Source organism: Panthera onca, chromosome B2 (genome assembly GCF_046562875.1).
Source record: "Panthera onca isolate mPanOnc1 chromosome B2, mPanOnc1 haplotype 2, whole genome shotgun sequence".
Taxonomy (NCBI): domain Eukaryota; kingdom Metazoa; phylum Chordata; class Mammalia; order Carnivora; family Felidae; genus Panthera; species Panthera onca.
The window spans coordinates 115100130-115125838 of record NC_138343.1 but is presented as its reverse complement, the minus strand read 5'-3'; the positions used below and the strand labels follow the sequence as shown (position 1 = coordinate 115125838).

General features: G+C 36.5%; 1 protein-coding gene across 12 annotated transcripts in view; it reads left to right on the top strand.

The window, feature by feature from the left end:
* Positions 1–25709, top strand: part of PTPRK (protein tyrosine phosphatase receptor type K) — a 564132-nt gene that overhangs the window by 202127 nt on the left and 336296 nt on the right. For all 12 annotated transcript variants that reach the window (XM_060616623.3, XM_078447295.2, XM_060616622.3 and 9 more), the window contains exon 3: positions 4584–4855. In XM_060616623.3, the coding sequence (XP_060472606.1) occupies positions 4584–4855 (272 nt within the window). The remainder of the gene's footprint in view (positions 1–4583; positions 4856–25709) is intronic.

Here is a 25709-nt window from a genome sequence, read left to right as displayed (position 1 = left end):
CTCAGTTTAAAACTCTTTAAAAAAAATTTTTTTAACATTTTATTTATCTTTGAGAGACAGAGACAGAGCGTGAGCAGGAGAGGGGCAGAGAGAGAGAGAGGGAGATAGAGAATCTGAAGCAGGATCCAGGCTCTGAGCTGTCAGCACAGAGCCCGATGCAGGGCTCAAATTCATGAACTGTGAGGTCATGACCCGAGCCGAAGTCAGATGCTCAACCGACTGAGCCACCCAGGCACCCCTCTCTCAATTTAATTAATAGGGCACATTCACTGGATTTTGAATAAGAATTGACTTAATAAATATTATGTTAGTCTACTAAAGGATATAATGGAGTTCTGGATGAAGTATGGAAACCTATTTATCATTTATTATATTTTTTTCAGTTAATGCTATTCCTGGACGTGTATCTCAAAGATAAAATTTTCATTAATATATAAAATTCATAGCGCATTATTTATTCATCTAGATATTAGACTATGGCATTTAGGAAAATGGGACTTTTTTTTTGGTTATTCTTTTAAGTAAAGACTGCATTTAGTGTAAGTACTCACTGCCCTCCTTTAATGAATTGAGGTAAGAAGTTTCTGATATTTGTATTGTGTTTTCTTGAAAGCCAAGGTGCTGTTAATCTGTAGGATGCAAATAGGATTTATTTTTGAAAGGCAAATAGCTATGTTTGTTTCCTAAATATTTCTCATTGTTTATTTGATGTTACTTAGGTAAGATAGTATTCACATAGTCTCTCTTTCTTTTTGTAAAGTACAAGTCTAATGCATGTTCATTATAGAACATTCAGTGAACGTACATAAAAACAAGAAAACAGAAGACATTTATAGCTCCCCTTGATAATATAGTTAACTACTTGCTATATTTTCTTTTGTTCCAGTCATATGTGCATGTTTATGTGTACATAAATGAACATATACACAATTGTATTTATTTTACATATATATATTTTAAATTATTTTAATATTTTATAATTGCCTATTTTACTTAGCATATTGTGAACATCTTCCATCCAGTGGTTTTAGTAATTTGTTTTTAATTACTGCATAATTATTCATCAAACTGATTTACCATAATTTTACAAATTGCCTGTTATTGGATGTTTAAAATACTTTTGTTTTCTCTATTGTATTTATTTTAAGTTTTGAAAAGATTTTTTCAAGTAATGTCCACACCCAACGGGCGTCAAGAGTCGTGTGCTCTATTGACTGAGCCAGTGAGGTCCCCTGTTTTTCTCTTTTTTAAATAATATAATGATGAGATGGATATCTTTTTTTAAAAACTATATTTTTGTACAGAAACAAATTGTTTATCTAATTTACATTCTTCTATTTGTCATCACCAGCAGAGGGGATCTATCGCTTTTAAGGTTTTTGATTCTCATTGTCGAAATGCTCTCCAAAAAAGTTACACATAAAAAGAATATTATTATAAGCTTAGTTTTTCTTTTATGTCTTAAATGATATATTTGAGAATTCCGTTGCTCAAGAGAATGTAAGGAATATTTGTAAGGCCATGTTAAAGAAATTACATCAATTAAAATTTAGTACATAATATATGTATGACACAGATGTTTCATTATTAAGTCTGGAGATAGTTAAATCACAACTAAATAGAACTGAATGCTTATTAGAAACCTGAGGGATTAGTTAGCTGGTGACAGAACTATAGTAAATAAGCTTAAATTAGGACATAAAGAATGAGGAAAATGCATGTTATAGAATATTCTGAAGCTAAGTGTTGCAGCCAGTTATTCTGGGAGACTGTAGAAGTAATTTTTAGGAGTTGATAAGAATAGCATTGTGTTCTATATGTTTGGGATGATGGAAGTAACTCTTATGTCAAATAGGCAGTTACCTCCATGGTACCTGCTGGGTAAATTGCCACTGTATGAAATCACTTGGCAGAAGTATTTGATTGGCTTTTTGGTGTTATTGCTTGCTTCTTCCTTTCTGGAACTGTGCAATAAACGCATATTATTTCATAACACTCGGAAAATGTAGCAGTAGTCAGGTAGCATTGTAAGAAGCCTATTTAGCAAGAACATTCTATGGAAATGAAATATCGGCACTGAAAAAAAAAATTAACTTGTCTTGAAATGCTTGAATAGTTTGAACAAACTTTTATTTTGTGACTTTTGTCTTTTCTAATGATCAATTGGTAATTCCTATAAATTAATATACTGTGCTCATCCCATTTCCTTAATAAGAACATTATCATAGCTTAAAAGTGCAGCTGGGTAAAAATTGCTAAATGGTCTTAATGGTAAATATCACACTATGTAATTAAGATGTATGACAAAGCATATTTTATGCCAAAGCCAAAGCTTATTTTATAATGGAAGGAAATAATGATTTGAAAGCCTGTAAGTCATTTAGAGAGTGCTACTTTGAAATTGACAATCAGGGGTGCCTGGGTGGCTCAGTTGGTTAAGCGTCCAACTTGGGCCCAGGTCATGATCTCACAGTTGGTGAGTTAGAGCCCCGCATCAGGCTCTGTGCTGACAGCTCGGAGCCTGGAGCCTGCTTCGGATTCTGTGTCTCCCTCTCTCTCTATCTGCACCTCCTCAGCTCATGCTCGTACTCTGTCAAAAATAAATAAACTTAAAAAAAATTTTTTTTAATTAAAAAAGAAATTGACAATCAGGAGGCATAATTGATGAAGACTTGTAAAATAATTTAAATCTACTACTGCCATCATATGTCACTGGGGAAAAAAAAACAAAACTGATCTAGCATTGGAGAAGTAGGTCACATGTTTGTGAAGAAGCTGAAGCCCCAAAACATTAAATAACTTATCTAAGATCTCATGCCTGGTTTTAGTTAAAAGTGATTAGTAGTCTGCTCTGCTTATGGTGAATCTGAAAGACATCTTGGCAGATCAGGCATGGACCTCAGAATGTGAGTATAACCAAGAATAGAAACATCCTGCTTATATAAATTGGGTTGGGATCCAGGATATCCTGTTCAAAAAAAAAAAAAAAAAAAGACATAATTTCTCCAAAAATATACATGACCAATTTATTCTGTTAATGTGCATGCAATCTGTGAGAATCAGGAAGAAAAATTAAAAGGATTTCCAGGTTATGAAAGAAAATGAAAACTGACAAAAATGTAGTGAAAGTAATGTCAGTTACTGTCACTAGCGTAAGCTTATTCCATACTTTGCCTGATAACTGATAGTGTCATCATGTGAAATCTTTACAAGAGTTCTGAACTCTAGAATGGCAATTGGTCAGATTTGAAATTTTGGTTTCTTAGGTAGTAAAAAGTCCTCTTACCTACCATGATTTGAACTTGCTTTTGGAGTTAATTGAACTAGTTAGACTGGTAGTCAATGAGTATTTGGTGTGTTATGTAAAAATTACTGTATTTTAGGACAGGAAACAGGGTTGATTGGTCAGGAAGAAAGGTCCAAGTGTCTTCCTTTTAATACTGGATTCTATAACACTACACCTAATATGTTCTGGTTAAAATGAAATCCTAGGGGAAAAATTATAATAACATTTGTGTTCTACCTGAAGTGTGACAAATAGGTATATTTCCATTTTGGTGATAGGTATAATTGTTAAAATCCACAGTGACATGAAAAAAAAAAAACTGGTGTTTTTTCTGCAGAGGTCCTTGGACTACTAGTAGTAGCAGCTGATGTATAAGACCCATTTTTATACTTAGTGCTAAGACTGTTTTTGAGGGGGGAACTGTGATGTTGGGGCTCCTTATGCCCTGTACCTCCCTGCTACAGACAACCAATAAACATTTATTAAATTAAAGGGAATGGACTTAGACTAGTATTTTCAAGCCAGGTTTCTTTCTGCTCTGGGGAGCATATGCAGGGACTATGGCAGAATTGGGGCCAAGAGCAATGGTGATTAGCTGAACGCTTGGTGGGCAAGGCTCCAAGTAGGCAAATCCACTATGTGTCGGATTCTCAGATCTAAACATTTGACATTTTCAACTTCTGTCCTCAGATTTACACTGCAAAGTATCCTTATTCCCTGAACTTAAGTTCAATGCGGTTAGTACGTTGCAAAAACCCCACTTTTGTAAATGATGATCTGGGAATCTGCAATCAGAAGTGATTTTGTCTGCACTCTAAGTTAACCCATCTCTTTGCAATGGTGTTATGATAGGGAGAAGGAAGCCTGTACCCCCTATGTAAACCAGGCCAGTAAGGTATTCCTCTTGTTCGTTTGCTTGTTTAGTAATAAAAGATCTTTTTTAGTAAGACTGGAGACTTTTACGGTGGGATCTGGATTTGAATCAGGCTCTACCTAGTCTATTTGACTTTGATAAGCTACTAAATGTACCTCAGTTTAGTAATTTATGAACAGGCTGTTTCAAAGAGTAATGAATTAATGCGTATTATGTACTTTGAACAATATCTGTTACTAAAAATTGAATTCACCTACTTACTTGTTTGATATCTTTCTATGGATCCATTCTGGAAGCCAGTCTTTCTGAATTAAATTTAATGCTCAAAATAGATTGGTATTATTTTTAGTATTTCTTCTGTTATTAGATATTCCCTTTTGCTTACATGTCTATTTAGCTTTATTATATGTAATGTCATTTCAGGTTCCTATATGATAGTGGACTCTTCAGATCATGACCCTGGAGAAAAAGCCCGACTTCAGCTGCCTACAATGAAGGAGAACGACACTCACTGTATTGATTTCAGTTACCTGTTATATAGCCAGAAGGGGTTGAATCCTGGCACTTTGAACATATTAGTTAGGGTGAATAAAGGACCTCTTGCCAATCCAATTTGGAATGTGACTGGATTCACGGGTAGAGATTGGCTTCGGGCTGAACTAGCAGTGAGCACCTTTTGGCCCAATGAATATCAGGTAATCATCTGACCTTTCCTGGTTTATGCTTTAATGTCATTGGCTCTCACTGTGTATGTAATACTTAGAGAAAAGCACTAATTCATTGGAATAAGAGATGATCTCTTTCGCCCTCCTCTAGCCCTATTCTTGAGGAAATGTTGAAATACATTGGCACAAAACCTTCAAAGTAGAGAGAGCATTTCCACATACAGAAAAAAACGTAGTTTTAGTGTCAAAACGTGTTGGTTGTTTGGCAGCGAACTACTTATTAATGCATACTTCCATGTGTCTGTTCAGGAAGAAAAAGTCTTTTTGATTTGAGTGCACTTTTCAAACTGGATTGGTTTGCTGACTTCCTGACAACAACATTTAAGAAAATACATAAAATAGTGTTTCATGAATTATGTCATCTAAGGGGGAGGCGTTTTGAATAATTGTTTACATTTTTGTCAGTTACATGGAGTTGAAAAATAAGCAAACACAAGAAAAGTCCACATGTCTTTTTTTTTTTCTGCCAGAAATACTTAATTTAATTATGATTAAACCAGGTAACAGATGAAATCAATATCTACTTCATGTGTTGTGAGGCTGATTTTATATGGTTTAACAAAAAAAGATCATTTACCAGTTTGGAGAGTTGTTCGGTAATCTTCTCCATTAGGTTCAGTAGATTTCCCCTACTTTTTGAAACATTGCCTTATGCCACCTTGTTTTTACTAAAGTAGAGTTTTAGTAAACCATTATGATAACCAAAAGAAATCCAAAGAGGATTTCTGCCTTTAAAAAAAAAAAAAGAAGAACAGGAGTGGCTTATTTTTATTTTTTTATTATTTTTACTTTTTAAAGTTTATTTTATTTTTGAGAGAGAGAAGGAGAAAGTGTGAGTGGGGGAGGGGCAGAGAGCAAGAGGGAGAGAGAGAATCCCAAGCAAGCTCCACAGGGTCATCATGGAGGCTGATGCGGGGCTCCTTCTCATCAATGGTGAGATCATAACCTGAAATCAAGAGTCAGACACTTAACCAACTAAACCACCCAGATGCCCTATTTTTATTAAACATTTTTTGTTTATTTTTATTTATTTTTTTGAGAGGTAGAGTGCGGGCACACACATGAGCAAGGAAGGGGCAGAGGGAAAAAGAGAGAATTGTAATCAGGCTCTACGCTTAGTGTGGAGCCCCATATAGAGCTCAGTCTCTCAATCTCAGGACTAGGAGATCATGACCTGAGCTGAAATCAGTAGTTAGACACTTAACTGACTGAACAAGCCAGGTGCCCTAGATTTGTTTTTATGAAAAAAGATGAAAAATTAAAATAGCACTCAGACTTTGTTTTTGCAGCTAGCCATTATGGAAGCAGCACACCACCCAGCTGCGTGAGGGGCCCCACCAAGCTCCTTCCTAGCATCTTAGCATCAAGCCACCATATCTTTGAACTGTGTCTGTGAGCATCTGTTCTTTATCTGAATTTATTTAGTGCATCTGTTAACAAGATGTGTCCGAAGGTATCTGAAAAGGCTAAGAGATTATTTTTGGGTCTGGGAACACTCAAAATTTTTTCCATATAAATTAGTGGTAATGGCTTCTTCACTTTATCCTGTTTAGGTTTATGAAAAGTTTCATGAGAACCCTATATTTTCAATAGCTGGGGAACCTGCCCCTGGATACAGAAAACCAACTCTTGAAAGTTTACTTTTATGTTAGGTCTTTAGATTTAAACTTCTAAACTTATAAGTTTAGATTTAAACTTATCTACATATAGATATACATATATACATATAGATAGATAGTATATTTTATTTTGATCCGTGAGTCATTTATAAGCTAAGAACAGTTTCATTTCTGCTTTTTAAAAATGAACATTTTTAAATTCAGGTTAAACATTCAGGTTAAACTTGTCTTTATTCCTGGGGGAGGGAACACAATACCTTGTTTTAATTGCTTTGTCGTGTGTTGATTTTTCTATTTTATTAAAAAGCCTCTTACTTCCTAGGTATGGTTCCACAGGTAAGGTTCTTTGTTCAAATTTATGTGTCTATTGGAATTTCAATGGATTTTCATCAGGTACTAGTTGATTCCGTTATTCCTGAACTGAAGGATGTTGTTCTTTGGTCTAGGAGAGCTCTCTGCTTTTCCAGGGCCCATAGCTCTAGGAGGGCTGCATGTGGGAGGTGCATGGCTGAAAGTGTATGAAATTGATGCTAACTCACTAGCAGCAAGATCAGTGGGCTCATCTCTGATAACACTGGGTCGTCATTGGCTGGGTCACCTTCACAACGCATTGTCATTACACTGACTTCACTAGAAACTGTCATTGGAGCTTAACACTGAAAAGAAAAAGCTGATTTAGCCAAATAGAACTGTCAACGGATTCAGCCTTCTTAAAATAAATTTAAGCCCAGATAACAAATTAGTGAAATTGTCAAAAATTTGGTTTCTGGAGTCAGCCAGCCTGTATTCAACAGTGTTTGCTATTTGCTATCTATATAGATTGTTCTCTAAGGAATCAAATTGTTAGTTATATCTTTAAAGGAAAACATAAAAGTGGATTTTGATAAATCCAACAAATAATATATCTAGGTATCATGCTAATGTTCCTTCACAACTGAGAAATAGTATACATATAATTACCTTTTCTTATTTTTTGCAAGATCTGCCTTTGAGTCATTGATACTGGTAACATTTTCTTATGGCACCATTTCTGCAAGGTTAAATTTTAATGTGGAGTTACACAATCGAGAACTGGATGCTTCTTTTGTTCAGTCTTCTTTGCATGACAAAGCTCCTTAGGTTATTTTAAGCAAGCTATGCAAAAAGTGCCTGTGGAAGTTCCAGCCTGGCCAGTGAGATCTTTCTGGAGAGCTCTTGTCAGAGAAAAAGATTACTACATAACTTGGAACTTATAGGTAAACGCTTCTTTCTTGCAGATTGAAATTTGAGCAATAGATCACTACTTAAGTGATTATGTTTCTTCCACATCTGTTTTCCTTAACCTGCAAAACTTCACAATCAATGACAGCAAAAAACAGAGTAGAATAATTTTTATTCATGTGCTTAGTGCTCAATAAATTACTTGATTGATGATTTCATTGATTCTGTCATTTAGATACCTAGTTGTACCTGTATACTAGGTTATTAGAAACAACCAGCACAACGTAAACTCTTTATGTAGCATTTTTGCTATTAGGAAATAGCATGAAAAACTTTTGATTATTGCTTAACGTAGAATCTTTTTGGATTTTTAAAAATTAAAATGTAGCCATTGCATTGTGCTATGTTGCAAGCCTACCTACTTTTTAATTCTTAAAGAAACACTGCATATATATTTTTTTTTTTCCCTAGACTCTAGATTGAGTAGAGTTATGATATGCATAGAAACTGTTCTTCCTCATTCCACAGTTTATTAAACTTCAATTTTACACTTTCCAGAACTTCTTAAAGAGGGTTTTTAACCTTCTGATTTTTAAAATTCCCTTTTCTTTTGTATTTCTAGTGGAGAATCCTATCTCTTATTGGCCTAATCCATCGCTATCTGATTATCCCTCCAATATACTCCTTATCATCAACTTCATCAATGACAATCAAAAAGAAAATTGCTCCAGAATGCTACTACCTTAATTAGTATAGGATAATATTTATATAAAAATCATACTCCTGGAAGTGAGGTAAAACAAACAAACAAAAAAACCTCTTTACAAGCTGGCCCTTCTCTTTTCCTTTTTTCTGTTGAAGTAAAAATCTGAAACAGACGTAGTATGTCTTCAGTGTGGTTTCCCCTTCCTAGAAATTCCATATTGCCAGACGCCTACATAGAAGATGCCTGAACAGGAGATTGATTATGCTGTGGGCTATTTAATAATGAGAAGATACCAGGTTTTAACCCTAAGAAACACGAACTCTTATTTGAGAAAGGAAAAAGAAATTATACATATGAAATTATGAAATAAAGGTGAAATTATGAATTTTGGTTACCTCAAAGATCAGTATAGGCTCATAGACTTTGGAGCCAGTTCTTCCTGGGTGAATCTTGACTCTGTGCCTTAGCAGTTGTACAGCCTTAAATCTATTCCTTAATTTCTTTGGCTATGTTTCTTCTCTGAAACATGAGGATGACAACAATACCTATCTATTTATTGGGTTGCTGTATTAGGTGAGTGAATATATACAATATATATTATATATATAGGAAAGTGTCTGACACAGAGTATGTGTTTGCCAAAAGATAGATAAACATGATGGGTAAATGAAACATTTGTGAGCTCTACATTGGATTTCATATGTGCCCAGCATTTTCTTCTGTTTTGAAAGCATGCTCTTTTTCTTTTTCTTTTCCTTTTTCTTTTTCCTTTTCTTCTTTTTCTTTTTCTTTTCTCAAGACTTAATTTTTTTAAGAGAGGAAAGTACAGATATTTCTCCTATACCCCTTGTCCCCACACATGCCATAGCTTCCCCCATTCTCACCATCCCCCACCAGAATGGTACACTCACTTCAGTGGCTAAACCCATACTGACACGAAGTAATCACTCAAAGTCCATTGTTAATTTTATTTTAGGGTTCACTCCTGGTGCCATACATTCTAGGGGTTTAGACAAGTGTATAATGACATGTATCTGTCACTGTAGCATCATGCAGAGGATTTTCACTGCCCTAAGAATTCTCTGTGCTCTGCCGATTCATTCCTCCTCCTTAGTGTTATTCTTTTCATGTTTTGTTTTTATTAAAATGTCTACTTATTTGACAGCTTATTAACATGAGGTCACACCATGCTAACCCCTGGGGACATACAGGCAAAGTCCCTTTTCTCCGGAAGCTTACATTCTAGCTGGGGACTAGAGGAAATAAAAATGTAAATCAGATGTGGGGTCTGTCCTTAAGGGGCCTAGTCCAGATGGGAAATGTGAAATACACAGAGATAAAACTTGAGACAATATAGTATTTGCTAAATGACTTAAGAGAGATAAATGTAAAATATAGTGGGGAAAATGAAAACAACAGATAGGTTTGTTTCCAAAGTAATTTGAGACATAAATGGGACTTTAATCCTTGTCTCTTGATTCCTGTATTTTTAGATTAGTATGCTTTTCACTGTACCACATTGTTTTTCTTAAACTGCAGTTATTTGGAGCCAACACTTTATACAGTGAAAGCGAACAGGCAAACATAATTTTGCTTATGATATAAGCATTGCAGTGATATACTCATATATAAGGAACTTTTTCTTACCTGTGTCTTCAGAGCAATAAATGTCTTTTCGGCTCAGTAAACTAATTATACAAAGTTTCATATTATATATTTTTTTAATTTGCTGTGGTTACAAGTTGCTAATTCTACCTATGTTTATAGGCCTCAACTGAGTGCTGTAAGATTTCAAATTGATCACTAAATAGAAGTAAAAAGAAGGAAAAAACACCCAAAACATTATGAGGCATTATCTCAGTGTTAAATTTCAACTGAAGATCAGCACACCTCTAAAAGTGTAATTTTTTCCAGTCTGGAAATCTGACCTGTCTTGTATGCATAAAATTCAGTTCTGCTCTGGGATTACATCCATTAGTTTCTTACTGAACAGTGAGGTTGTTACCAAATGAAGCAGACAGACATAACTTCCAACACTATTAGTGGAAACCTAATCTGCTGTTTTCCATTAACTGGGTGCACATCATTAATCACAAAAATGATGCGTGATGAAAACTACAGGGGTTTGGTCAGAAATTGGAAAGTGATAATATAGCAGAATGTGTCTTTTTTTCTTCTTTTTCCTCCCTAATTCTCTGAGAAACAAACATTGAACTTTTGTATTATAACCCATTTTCTTCTTAACATTTTCTGTTGGCTTGAAAAAAATGTAAGAACTGGACAGGCATGGGATTTTCTGGTTTTTTGCCTCCTTTTTAAAGCTTTATGTTAACATGTATTGTGCTGATATTTTGGCAATAGAATGATTGTTACACTCCAGAGATACTGCTGACTTTGGATCTAAGAAGATTAGGATTTAAACCAAGTGACTGTTTACTTAAATAAAAAGTCTCTAAAAGATTGATCTTTGGGGATGGGGCTGAAGTAGGAGCATGCTCATGAACCATCCATTCAAAGAGTGAGGAAAAGAGCTCTTGGAATGTTTCCAGTTTATACTAGTACTCATTCAACCATGTACAGTCCCACTGAAGAAAGAAGGGTGGCAAGATTTTTCTTTCCTAGATGTATTAGTTTGCTTGGCTGTCATCACAAAGTACTACAGACTGGGCGGCTTAAGCAACAGAAATTTATTTCTCTTATTCTGGGAAGTCTAAATATCAAGGTGCTGGCTTCTTTGGCTCTTGGTGAGAGCTCCCCTCCCGGCTTGTAGATGGCCACCTTCTCACTATGTCCTCACATGTTGGAAAGAGATAGATAGCTTTTCTTTCCCTTCCTGTAAAGGCACCAGTCCTATCAGATTAGGGTCCCTTATGACCTTATTTAACCTTAATTAACTCCCAAAAGCCCTATCTGTACAAGTACAGTGACATTAAGGATTTGGGCTTCAACATGAAAGGGGGTTTGGGGAATGTCACAATTAAGTCCATAGCATTAGATATATATTACATCTAGAACCTCTTTATTTACAAGCATTATAAATGACCTGGCTTATCATCTTGTATAACAATATTGCTGATATTATCTAGTCAGTATTCACTCTCCTCTCTTTTTTTGCACATTGACAGGACTCTCTCCCACCTTACTTACTCTCCTATCTTCCTTTGCGGGAAGGAGTGGCCATATGACACAGCTCTGACCAATGAGTTATGAGGCCAGTCTGCTGGGGATTTCTGGGAAAGAGGTCTGTTCCTGATAAAAAAAAAAAGAGACATGTTATTGCATGAGAGTAGGCTGCATGGCCCTGCGTGTATCCTGCAACTGCGAGGAAGGAGATAAACTGAGGGTAACAGAACAAAGTATGGAAGGAGTCTGGATCCTACCTCAGGCAAAAATTAATGACAACAATAATACTAAAAATATAAACTATTTTTAAGCAACTTTTAGATGAATATTCTATGCAGCCAGAGTATCCTAATGTATCTTTCTTGAGCTTTATGTCAGTCCCACCTACAAAAATACCCTTTGTAGATAGCACATGTGAGACATATGGTAGAATGAAAAGTAACTGTTTCTATCTGTGAATGAAACAATTACTGTTTCTCAGTCCAGTTGTACAGAGAAGGCAAACCTATATACTTGACAATGTAAATAGGGCTGTAAAGGCAATGAATCAATGACTGGAGGGAGTAGAAAGAAAGGCAAGATCATTGTTGAGTGTCTACCATGTTTAAGACAGTAGGCTAGATAATTGTCATCTTTAAGTTTGATTTAATATTTGATCCAGTGCTAAACAAATGGTTCCTTACTTCATGCATGGACTAAGTTGCTGGTTACTTAGTGGTCAAAATTATTCCTCCTTTTCCTCTTTAGTAATTTAATCTTGCTATTAAAAGTTTGGACCTTAGCCATATCAGTGACTTCTGAATTTAGTCACAACTAGATAGGCTTATTCTAGTTATGGCAACAGTAATTGCCTGACACAGGCACTTTGGCTCATTTTTACACTGTCTGAATACCTTCTGTTTGATAGCCTATTAACAAAGAGGCCTTTTGCTGTTGATGTTTAATCTTAATGATTTCCTATTTGTTTCATTTAAAGTACTCCAAATGGGTTTGGAAAAAAAACCTCCCACGTTATTATAGTCATTGTTTTCATAAAACTTATAAGCCTGTGAGGATGATTTCTCCCTGTGTCCTGATGGTGATTTGCTTTTATTATAAAATGTCTGCTTTACTTTTCCTTTAGATCCTGTATTGATTCATTGATGAAACTTACAGTTTGTAAATAAATGTAAACAAATGAAGAGAGTCCTGAATGTTTACACAATAATTACCGCAAATACATGACAGAAGTCTCTTGTTGTTCTACTAAATCGTACGTGTTTTTTTTTTTTTTTTGTTTGTTTGTTTGTTTGTTTGAGTAGCACGAGCTGTCAAGTGCCCCTTCACTAATTCTTTTGAGAACGATTTCCATGAAATTAATTCACTTCTCTTTTAATAGAAGATTGAAAACATAATGAGCAGTAAGGAGAGTTGGGCAGTGTTTGTTCAATTTATGACTTTTTGTTTTTTTAGGAGTTTGTTTTATCCAAGGGGACTGGGGAGGACAGATGCTTTGAAGAGCAGGAGAAGGGATGCCAGCTCTTTGCTGGCTCGTTCACCTGCGTTCAGCCCAGATTGTTGAGTCTGAATTAACGTGTTTCTGCTTCCTTGTTTTCCGTACCTCTTTATTAATTATTTAGCCTACATTTAATGGGCTCATCTTCAAGTACCAAGATTAAAGAAAATCCTGCCCCTGTAGTGGGGCAGGATTCCTACCTAAACACAGAAAATGCAAGTTTTTCCTTCTAATCCGTTTAATGATGTTTCTGACAGTGCTGTACCATTTATTAACACACATCATGTATAAGAAAAGTATACACAACAATTTAAATTCCATTCTTTCTTCATTTATTTGGTCTGCTGACTTTGATAGTTAATTGGATTTTTTTTTTTTTTGGGGGCTTTCAAGTTCCTGTACAACTTGAATTTTTGTGTGACCTCTTTGTCCATTTCCATTTCCATTTCAAAGACAGTTTTTTTTTTTTTTTTGAACTTCGTGGAATATGTGAACAAAATAATGGCTCTTCACAGGAAAAACAAAACGGAGTGACATTATTTTTTTTAATGTTTATTTATTTTTGAGAGACAGAGAGACAGAATGTGAACAGAGGAGGGGCAGAGAGAGAGGGAGACACAGAAACCACAGCAGGCTCCAGGCTCTGATCTGTCAGCACAGAGCCCAACGTGGGGCTCAAACTCACAAACTGTGAAATCATGACTTAAGCTGAAGTCTGACACTTAACCGACTGAGCCACTGAGGAGCCCGGTGCCATTGTTTTTATTTAAAATTTAACTTTTATGCTGTGGAGATTTGTTTCAAATTTTGAACATAATGGAACAATAAAAAGATATAGTTATCTATTTTATCTTATTTTATTTTGAGAGAGAGAGCACAAACAGTGGAGGGGCAGAGAGAGAGAGAGAGAGAGAGAGAGAGAGAGAGAATATCCCAAGCAGGCTCCATGCTCTCAACGCAAAGCTGGGTACAGGGCTCAATCCTACCAATGCAAGATCATGACCTGAGCTGAAATCAAGAGTCAGATGCTTAACTGACTGTGCCACCCAGGTGCTCCTGATTATCTATTTTAGTATAAGTTTTTCAATCGAGAAGTGTGGTAGGAAGGAAAGATAGGGGAAATGTCAGGCATCGTTATAGTTTGTATCTATCTTACTATTCTTTTAGATAATTTTTTTTCAAAGTTAATACTTAGTTTATTTAAAAGAAAATTTATAAACTTTTTTTTACAACTCTTGCATATATAAGCCAGTGTTTTTTTTTTTTTTTTCTAAACTTATCATTTTGATTAAACCAGTTCCAGGCTCTTTCTAGCCTCATTCAACAACAAAACTACCATTCCTCAAATTATAAAACCCAGACTACATTATTAATTCAGTTTGCTGCCCCTGTTGTAGTCTCCACTAAGTGAGATTTTGCTATTGTTTTCTCATAAATTTGCTTTGTCTTGCAGACCAGTTTCCTAACTCATCATTTAGATAATATTATATAAAATCTATTCCAGTGTTACTAATACAGGTTGGAATGTAAAGGGAAACAAACTTTGGGTACTGTAAATTAAAGTATCCACTTACGTAATCTGGTGGAAAATTTATGATTAATTTTAGTTGTTTTCATTTTCAAAAGGTGTTTTTAAAACTGTCATTATCAAACTAGCTGCTACATGTTATCTCTGCATTTAGTTATATAAATAACCATTGCATACTATACTGGGATTCCCTGATGAGATTTAGATTCTTATAATACTTTGAATGATCTTTTAAAAAAATCATTCCGCTCAGCAGTAAATTCTTCTGGAAGCAGTAAATCAATTCTCATTTTGTGTTTAAAAATAAGGTCTAAAGTAATAAATTTATACTAGGTAATAATTCAATAAAATAATAAAGAATGGAAAATTTCTAGCACCTAGAGATGAAAATTTAGTTCAACTTACACCATCTTTATATCCTGATGTTTTGCAACAATAGCACAAATATAATATTTGGAAATAGATACAGTGATTCTTTGGGTTAATATTTATTAAGAAACACTTTTGGTTTGGTTGTGAATTTTGGTGACATAAAGCTTACAAAGGGATGAAGTCCATTTAGCTCCAGAAATTCCAGGGTGAATTTCTTTGTTGTTGTTGTTGCTTATTTTTTGATTGCTCTTCATCTTCTTTTTCTTTCCTGCTTTCCCCCCTTTCTTGTGGTGGAGGGGGGATTGTCAGAACAATAAACACATAATCAAATAATTTTGTTTATTGAATATATCGGTTACATTAGGTACTGTGACTTGCTGCATGAGAATTAAGGCTTATTTTTTTATGTTCCTATAATATAGAGTGCAGGCCATTTGATATATTGGATAAGGGTTTAAATTAGATGTCATTTGGCCTTTGTTCAGTTCCACATCCCATGGTCAGCACCTCCATGCTTCTTGAATGACTGTTTTGTGTGACTATTTCCCTGCAATAGGGGAAAATAACTAGTCTACTCCTTATACATGTGTTTGATGAGGTTCAAAGGGTGTAATGAAAGCTGCAAAGTGGTCTATTGAAAGCTCATATTTACAAGTGAAAGATACCAACTAAAGCTGGCAAAATAAAAAAGACACAGTATTGGAAAGATTTGGGATTCTCTCACAGCATAAGGGAAGTGGACTATCGAAGGCTGAAGAAGATTAGAACTCAGAGTAACCCTGGGGACAACAACTTTGACTTTCTCTGTGAAGGTCAGCTGTGAACAACTCACTTATCTATCAGTTTGACAAGTATTTACTAAGTAACCTAATCTGTGCCAGGCACTATTCTGGCTGCTGAGCACATACAGTGCTGAACTCTCAAATTTCCTGTTCTCCGAGAATTCCAGTCTTGGGATGAGAGGAGGGTGGGGAGAATACATAAATAAATAAATGAGAAATAGACTAGAATGCAAGAAGCACTATGCAGATAATTAGAATAATATGAGAGTTACCATCTTGGAAACCACCTTGGATCAGGTGGTTCAGGAAGAACTAGTTGTTTGAGAAGGTGACCTTTACCTGGAGATCGGAATGGCAAAAAGGACCTAGGCGCACAAAGATCAGGAAAAAAAAATGTGTTAGAGATAGAGAAAACAGCTAAACAAAGCCTCTAAATCTAGAAGGAGATTGGCATGGTGGAGGGACAGAGACCAGCATAGGGGTCAAAGGTGTTCTTTTTATTAATTTTTAATTATTTTTAAACATTTTTTTAAAGTTTATGTATTTATTTTGAGAGAGAGAGAGACAGACAGACAGTGTGAGTGAGCGAGGGGCAGAAAGAGAGGGAGACAATGAGAATCCCAAGCAGGCTCACAGAGCCGCACGTGGGGCTTGAACTCATGAAACTCTGAGATCATGACCTGAGCTGAAATCAAGAATTGGACATGCAGTCGACTGAGCCACCCTGGCGCCCCCAAAGGGGTCTTTTTTAAAGATGAGATGGAGAGTTTCTTCTAGTTATGTGAAGGTTTGTAATCCAAGGGAAAGGGTCTGAACACTTTTTGAAGATTGTCATCAAGGGATCCTACTTACTCATTTTGAGTGTCATGTTATCCATGTTCCAAATGTACATTCCTCTTTTGTGTTTTCAGCGTTTACTCTCCAGTCACAGCTCTGGTTGTTTTCCCTCTTCATCATGGTAACATTTTCCTGACTCTTTTATAAATCAGTTACTTTTCTTGGGATACTAATTTGCGGGTACTGCATTCCTCGGACTTTGAAAGTCAAAATGATTAGCCTTCATTTGAGGTCCTTCATAATTTAGCTTCAGTCAACTGCTTCAATCTCTCTACCATTATATATATATGTTTGGCACCATCTGCTTCAGTGAACTGCAAACTGCTTTAGCTGTGCTTTGGACGATTTGGGTGCACGCACATGTGCATGCAGGTGTGTGTGTGTGGTGTGCGTGTGTGTGTGTGTGTGTGAATTTGCACACAATTTATCTACCTTCTGAAAAGCCTTTGTTTCTTCCTTTCCCTTGCTACCTTGAAGCCTTTGCTAGATACTTCAGTTCTCCTCAGATCTGTGTTACTTCCCTTGCTAATTAGACATTTAGCCTGTAATATTTCAGATAGTTTTGTGTCCTGTGCCTCCAAGTCAACTACAGATCCTCTCTAAAAGGAAACTGGGTATACCATAAGGACAGTATAATATTTTCATGGTGCTTTGTACTTCATAAAGCAGTTTGACAAATTAAAAAAAAAAAATCAGCCTCACAATAACATGAGGTCCCTAGGAAAAGTATAACGATTTTTATTTTAGTGATAAGACTGAGGGATAATGTAAGTGGCTTGTTTAAGGTCACGTTGCTAGCTAGAATTGACTTAGGTCGCTTAAAGATAAATTCTAGTATCTCTCTAGTGTGCCAGGCTATTTGTTTATTGATACTGACTTTCCAATCTTGGTGTCAAAAGAAAATTAGATTTGGTGATGAAATACTAAGTGATGGGATAAGAGTAGGTTTGTAATTTTTTCACTTTCATGCAGTTTTTCAGCAGACATTTTCTTAATATTATTTGCTAATATGTTTTTTGTAAGTTTTTTTTAAGTTTATTTATTTTGAGAGAGAGAGAGAGAGAGAGCGAGCATTGGAGGGGCAGAGAGAGAGGGATACAGAGAATCCCAAGCAGGCTCCACACTGTCAGTGCAGAGACCAGAGTTCAAACTCAGGAACCGCCAGATCATGACCTGAGCCAAAACCAAGAGTTAGATGCTTAACTGACTGTGAGCCCTCGTTCTCTGATATTGCTTTTACAAAATAAATGTTTCTATGGTTTGTCTGTCTAAGAATTGATTGGATGAAGTAAGCTTCATGCTTAAGGGGCAACTCAGAACTTTGGTGGACTGGATTTCAATTCATTTTCACAACCAACTAAGTATTTATTGAGTTGTTACTACATGCTTCGCACAAGTCTAAATTTGGGGAGAAAACAAACAAGTAGGAAAACAATTTCATACTTTTGTTTAGGGAATATAAAGTTCACCAAGGAGATTGGCCATGGGTGTATAAGTTTTTGTGGTAGGTGATGATTAAATGAGAATTTGTTACACAATTATTTCTAAATTTATATATGTTTGGAAATACTGTAATATAATAATAGGAAAAATCAAGTCTTCTGAAGGAGATGAAACATCCATATCAGCTGTCTTGTCTTGTTATTTAGTTAAATGTCCAATGGAGTGACGAAAACGATACCATTAATGGAACTCTAAGAAAGAAGCAACACATGTTGCCTGTGGTCAGATAGAAATGGGGCTGGATCTGGGGAAACAAAGGCAGGAGTAAAAGGGGGTTTAGGTTTCCCAGTTGTAAGGCATAGGTAGGGCCCTCAGCTTTTTAGAAATGAGAATGATCCTACTGTGTGAGAGGACAGCCACACTGGTCTGGCTGAAGTCAGGGTTTTGAAATTGGGAAGGTTGATAGATTACGTTGACTAGGCTGGATCCTAATATTGAGGGGTTTTCAAATCCAGGTCAAGGGATTTGTTTGTTTATTTTGATTCCTAACTGCATGTGGCCTACTCTGAAGAGTCTAATTAAGAGAACAGTGTGAGGGCCGTCATGATTTTTTAAAGTCATTCTTTTAAGACTGACCTGAACAGGTGAAAGGTGGGCCTTGATTTTGCATTTGCCGACCCTCCTCATACTCCACTATCCAAGCCCCATCTGTCCAAACTAGACACTTGAAGTTGTGACGTTCGACAAGTTGGATGATGACCTGTGGGGGGCAAGGCATACTTTCGTTACTTAGTTCCCTTCCTGGTAGGGAGAGATTTATTTGTTATGAAAGGTATTCAGGTTTTGGCAGACAGACTCGCATGAGGAAAAAAAAAAAGTCTATTCAAGGATTCTGCCTTTGTCAACAGAATTGCTAAATTTTATTCATTTAAGCTTATTCTTTCTGCTGGGATCGCTGGGGAGCTTTCCCTTATTATAAAGGATGAAGGATGTCCAGATGATGCTCTTCTCCTCCATCTGCCTGTTAAGTCCTTAATCTCCTACACCTGGGTGGCTTCTAATCCTTTATTTGCTTTATGTACCAGTGGTTCCAAGTTCTGTGTCACGTGCGCCAAGTAAGTTTCCTCTGCCATAAAAGGGCACACTGTGCCCCAACATCTGGAAAATAAAGTGACTTGTTCACAAATGGACTTGCCAGTTTTAATGCATCCCAGTTAGTGAATGGCATTCACTCACTATACAGCCAGCAGTGCCCTATTGGTTGGCAGCGGGAAGCTCCTTGTTCATGTTGAGAGTTCCTTTTGCTGGGTTCCTAGCCTCTCAGAATTGTCAGTGTGCTGCCTTTGTGATGCTGCAAAGGGTCCTTTCTTCTTTTCTCATTGCCATTTACTTCTCAGTTTGGAGCCAGTTGAGTTTAGTCATGGGCCTGTCTTGTAAGGTGCAAAGGCTTTAAATGAGTTGGGTTTTGATCTTTCTTAGGTTCTTTTTGGGAAAGAGTCAAGCAAAGAATGCAGGAGGCAAAGTTATCCACGGTTTCTTAGTTATCACTGTCCTAGCTACAATTCAGTGAGATACCTTGTGAAGAGGTTATGCCCTGCATTGAATTTCAGCCTTGAACCTCACATAGTTCAGAGAGTGTTCAGTCATGTAAATCTTTCTAGCAAATCATCTCTATACTCAGTGGGATCATGTGTATCTATCAGCTACCTTAGGGAATAATTGGGAATCAGAAAGAAAGGCACAATCCACTTCCTGTGTTCTCCAAGTCAAAGCTTGGAGAGGTTATCAATAACTACTAACTTAGTAAAGCATGGTGTCTGTTAGGCCAAGACAGGTCATAGCTCACTAAGCTTAAAAAAAGAAAGAAAGGAAAGAAAAAGGCTGTTCATTTTTTTTCTTTTAGTACCTTTGTATCTCTGATTAGCCCTCATATAAATGGATGACTTTGGTTTGTAGAAGCAGAGACTGGAACTTTTTATTTTATTATTTTTTTTAATCCTATAACCACTATTAGAAAGACAGAGGATAAAGGAGATTACATAAACTTAAGTGTGTAATCAGATTGCCTGGAGGGAGTGAACTGGTATTACTCTGAGAATGGGAAACTGTCTCTTAAAATGGTGTTTATTAACTTTGAGAAGAAGAAGAAATAAAAAAAAATGTGAATATTTTAATTTGGAGGGAATCATTTGGAAAATATGCATTAGAAAGACATTAGTGCTTTTTATCGAAATCAGACCACATAAAAATGCTTTAGTTCCTAAGTATTATTACTACAGTTCTCTTCTTCAGCAATACAAAGTAGTTAGGCCTATAAAAAATTAACCACAGCTTCTGATGTAACAGATTTTGGAGGTAGTAATTCTACTGAGAGGAAATCCAAGCTGTTTTATGGAGCAGCCCCCATATCCTGATATGGCCGTTGCTTTGCATAGGGTCCAAACCTTGCTTATACTTCAGGACTGGGACACCTGGTCTCAGTCCCATGCTGTCTGGTTGGTTCCCAAAATCTTCTGACTCCTCCTAGAATCTGGATTCCTCTATCCGTCTCTGCCTCTGCCTTGCCCAAGGAGGCCCCATTTACACCTACCATCCCTTCCCCAAGGGGAACAATGCTCCTTCTTAGGAGAGTTTTGTCCTTGGACTAGGGGCTAGGAGAATTGGGGAGTGGGAGGGGCGATGCCTCTGGCATACCCTTAAAGACCTTTTAAAAAAGTCTAGTGAGTGCTCAGTTGGATTAGACTTCATGGGGGAGTTAAAATGGAATGAAAGAAATGAACTCCTGTAACTAATAAGCAGTTCTGCAGCAGAGTTAGGATATATACCCTATGTGACTATTTTCTGACTGTTGAGTGAGCCATTTAACAGGCAATAGCAACCTTATGATTTTTAATGTCTAAGACTATACTATTATCTGTATACAAGTGGCATATATTCTCTACAGTTATCTCCTTTCTCCTGCACCTTTGATTTCCATCTTCCAGCCCAACTCAACATATACAATGTGCTCATCATTCTTGCCTACCTCTCTCCCTGCAAATGTAAAGTTTTATCCAGCAGAAAAAAATTGTTCTGTGTTTCCATGCACATCTGTTCTTCATAGCCAAACTTCATGAGAGGGCAGTTTTTACTTACTGCCTCTAGTTTCTCTCACAGTTGTTCTCTTCTGCCCAATAGCCTGATACCCCACAGATTGATTGTTATCCCTTTCATGCATCTGAGAATTACTGTCTCAGGGTAATGAGACTCCTCTAACTTTTTCCAAGTCCTTATTCTCTTTGACTTCTGTGTAACATTGACATTACCAGACCCTCTCTTTCTTTCTTAGATCTACAAACCTGTATCGTACTTTTATTAAAACAAACAAGCAAACAAAAAAAACCCCACTTCTCTGACCATTTTTTTTCTTTTTTTCTGGTCTTTCTCATTCGGAGTATTAGTATTATAAATATTTATTTTTGTATGCAATAAAGGAAATTTTTAATAAATAATGAATACAAAATAAAACTATAAAGATAGATTGGGGCCGCCTGGGTGGCTCAGTTGATTAAGCGTCCAACTCTTGGTTTTTGGCTCAGGTCATGGTCTCATGATTCATGAGATGGAGCCTCCATGTTGGGCTCTGTGCTGACAGTGTGCAGGCTGCTTGGGAATCTCTCTCCCTCTCTCTCCGCCCTTCCCCTGCTTTCTCTCTCTCTCTCTCTCTCTCTCTCTCTCTCTCTCTCTCTCTCTCTCAAAATAAATAAACTTTAATAAATATATAAAGATGTATAAAATTGTATATAAAATATACATAATAGGAAATGTTTCTATCAATGTATCACTATTCACAACATGTAAAGAACAATGAAAATAAACATACATGTACCAGTGCAACAACTAAACTAATATCACCAGGATTCCCTGAGAGTCCCTTTTTATTAAAACCTTCCTCCTATCGCAAGGAAAACATTATTCTGATTTTTGTAGTCATCACTTTCTTTCTTTTCCCATACCTTACTTAAATGTTTTGTCAACTTTTACATGTTTTTGAAATACACAAATGCTAGTTATCACGTTTTGTGCATTTTTTGGCCCCTTGGTCCATCCCCACCCACACCCACTGACTAATTCTTTTTCACTGCTGTATGATAGGTTGGAACACGCTGAAATTAATGATGCAGTCTTCTGCCTATGGATGTTTGTGTTGTTCCTGGGTTTTCTAACCGTTATATTGAAAAACGATATTGTACAGGGGCACCTGGGTGGCTCAGTTGGTATAGCATCTCACTTTGGCTCAGGTCATGAACTCGTGGTTTGTGGATTCGAGCCCCACATCAGGCTCTGTGCTGACATCTTAGAGCCTGGAGCCTGCTTCGGGTTCTGTGTCTCCCTCTCTCTCTGCCCCTCCCCTGCTCATACTCTGTCACTCTGTCTCAAAAATAAACAAACATTAAAAATAAATAGATAAATAAATGGGTTTCCCTGGTGGCTCAGTCGGTTGAGCGGCTGACTTCGGCTCAGGTCATGATCTCGCGGTCTGTGAGTTCGAGCCCCACGTCGGGCTCTGTACTGACAGCTCAGAGCCTGGAGCCTGTTTCGGATTCTGTGTCTCCCTCTCTCTGACCCTCCCCCGTTCATGCTCTGTCTCTCTCTGTCTCAAAAATGAATAAACGTTAATTTTTTTTTTTTTTTTTTAAAGAAACCCTTCCTACTCTGAGGTTATTTTGTTCTATAATTCTTCTCTAAAAGTATATGGGGCACGTGGCTGGCTCAGTCGGGAGAGCACATGACTCTTGATCTTGGGGTTGTAAGTTAGAGCCCCATGTTGGGTGTAGAGATTACTTAAAAATAAAATCTTTAAAACAAAGTATAATGATCTACCTTTCAAATTTAAGTAGTTAATAGTTTTGGAAATGATTTTATGTATGATGTGAAATAGGGCTTTTTATAATAATCTTTTTTAGCACTAGGCTCATGCACGTGGTTTTCCCTCCCTCCCACTCTGACCCCTTCTCTCTCTGTTATGTATGTGTGCGTGTATTTAAAATGCATTTGCATTTTGTGTTTCTATATGTATTTTTTTCTTCAGAGCTCTGAGCCCTCTAGTTTCTGCCTACTAGAAATCTTCATGTTGATGTATATCACCTTAACCTCACCTCTAAAATAGAATTCCCACCCTTTTCCAGTGCTCACCCCCATATCTAACTAGTTGCTGAGTCTTTTAAATACTTCATTTGAACTGAGTTTTTGACTGTTTCTGTTACTGCTAAAACCCCTTTCATACCGTGTGACCTAGTCCTCAGACCTCTATTTTTCACACACTGACACCATATGACTATTCATCTTTCTAGAGTATAACTTTGATTCTCTCATAGTAAAATACATTTATTAATTCCTCATTATTCTCATGCTAAACTGTCTCCTCTCTGATGCTGACCAGTTCTTATGTCTGTCCTCAACTCTGTGTTCCTTTATCTTTTACTGGAAAATCTCTCTTCTAAATTGGTTTCTCTTTAAATTGACTTGTGCTTTTTGTTTCTATTTATTCATTCCATTGTACCTATTGTTCTACTTTCTGGCAAATCTAAGTCAAACCCTTTCTATCGCTCTTTTAGCATTCATGATTAACTGAGTTATAACTTCCCTGACTATTTTTGTTGAACTAAGGTATCAGTTCTCATATTTTTTTGTATACCACGTAGCACCTATCACAATACCTAACACATAAGAGATAATAAATATTGGTGGGTTCATTAATAGAGGAATACTAATATTATGTAATGCAATTGTATTTGGATTGTCCTGGGTGAATTTTTCAAATTTTCTTTAATTTAGGGAGTTGGATTTTAAACATTTCTATATGAAAAGTTATATTTAGGATAATTGATGGATTCTGTATTTTTCTGAGATCCAAGTTTTCAGTCTCCATGGAGAGTCTTTTCTTCCTAAATTGCATGTATTTTTTTATGCTAACTGTATGTAAGTAGTTAATTTCAGTTTTTCTTTTCTTGATTTTTTTTTTTTTTTGTTTCTTTGTTGACTTTCTCGCTGTCTCTATAGAAATAATACTTCCAGATTCTTGCAGACTCATTTTCTTCCCTTTCCATTTTCTATAAACAGGCCAGGTAATAGTGAAACTGCCTATACTAACTATTCAAGTCAGAAAGTGGACAGGAAACTTTAAATTCTTCAAGCTACCAATAATATGGAAGGTGAATCTAGTGTTCTTTGGTTATTCATGTAAGGTAGGAAAAAAAGAAAAGGGAAAATCTGACTCAAGCCTTTCCATCAGTCAACTTTATTTCAGCTATTAATTGGTCTATACTAAAATGATGGTGATAAATCACTGAAATGCTGGCTTTGAAAAGGGACTTCTTTAAAAATCTACTAAAAGACATATCAACTTCTCTTTTATTTCTCAAACTTACTGTTTAAGTTTTCTCTATAGCAATCACGAAGAGAATACTCAGAAGGCAAGTAGAATAAAGACCTATTTTTATATTTGGAAACAATTTTATTTGCAAAAAGAAATACAGAAATAGCAAAACAGACATAGAGGTGTGTCATCTAATCTGTTCCTTAAACTGCTGTGGTGAATTCTGTGTAAGATAGTCCAAGTGTTTTTATTTTTTTAAGTTTATTTTGGGGGGAGGGAGAATGAGAACATGCATGCAAACAGGAGGAGGGGCAGAGAGAGGACAAAGAGAGAATCCTAAGTAGGCTCTGTGTTGTCAGCACAGAGCCCAACACGGGGCTTGGTCACAGGGCCTGATCTCATGACCAACCATGGGATCATGACCTGAGCGAAAATCAAGAGTCGGGTGCTTAACCACCTGAGCCACCCAGGTGCCCCAGTCCAAGTGTTTTAAAAAAAAGGTGTCCATTTTAGAAAGAAGTTTGCTTTAACACTTTATTTTTAATGGAATAAAATTGAGCAACGTATCTTCATGCCACAGCTTTAACTTCAGTCTTCTAGCTTAAGAAAATCACTTATAGAAGAGATTAGGTTAACCTCTTGTGGTAGCAAAGAGTCACTTCTACTTAGAGAATACATGATTTATAACAACGTAATACAAGTGAACATTGAATGGTATCCAATCCATACTTAAATCACTTTATTATAAAAATAACCCCAGGCACCTGGGTGGCTCAGTCAGTGACTGTCCACCTTTGGCTCAGGTCATCGCCTTGCAGTTTGTGGGTTCGAGCCCCATGTCGGGCTTGCTGCCCTCAGCACATAGCCTGCCTCTGTCAGATCTTCTGTCCCCTTCTCTCTCTGCCCCTTTCCCGCTTGCGCTTTCTCTCTTAAAACTAAATTAAAAAAAATAAAAATAAATTAAAAAAAGAAACCCAGGAAGTGGCATATATGTGTCTCATATATGAGAAATATAACAGGACAAATACATTATTGGGTGTGATCTCTAAGCACTTATTCTCTGTCCCACTTTTTAGCCATTGGGACACCTTTGCACATATCCCTTCCATCCAACAGGGGGGTGTCTCCTATAGGCTGACAGAGACCACTACTCCTTAAAAGAATGGCAGTGTTAGGGACCAATAGTAAAAAGTTCCAGTATATCTAGAGGTAAGTACAACGGACCAAGAAAAGGGGGCTAACTTTGGAAGATCTAGTTGGGAATGAAGAGCTGATAGGCAGTCCTGGAATTAGTCTGCTGACTTAGGAGATTCTTTTTGTAGTTCAGGTCAGGTAGTGTGGATTTGATTTCAGAAATCGTT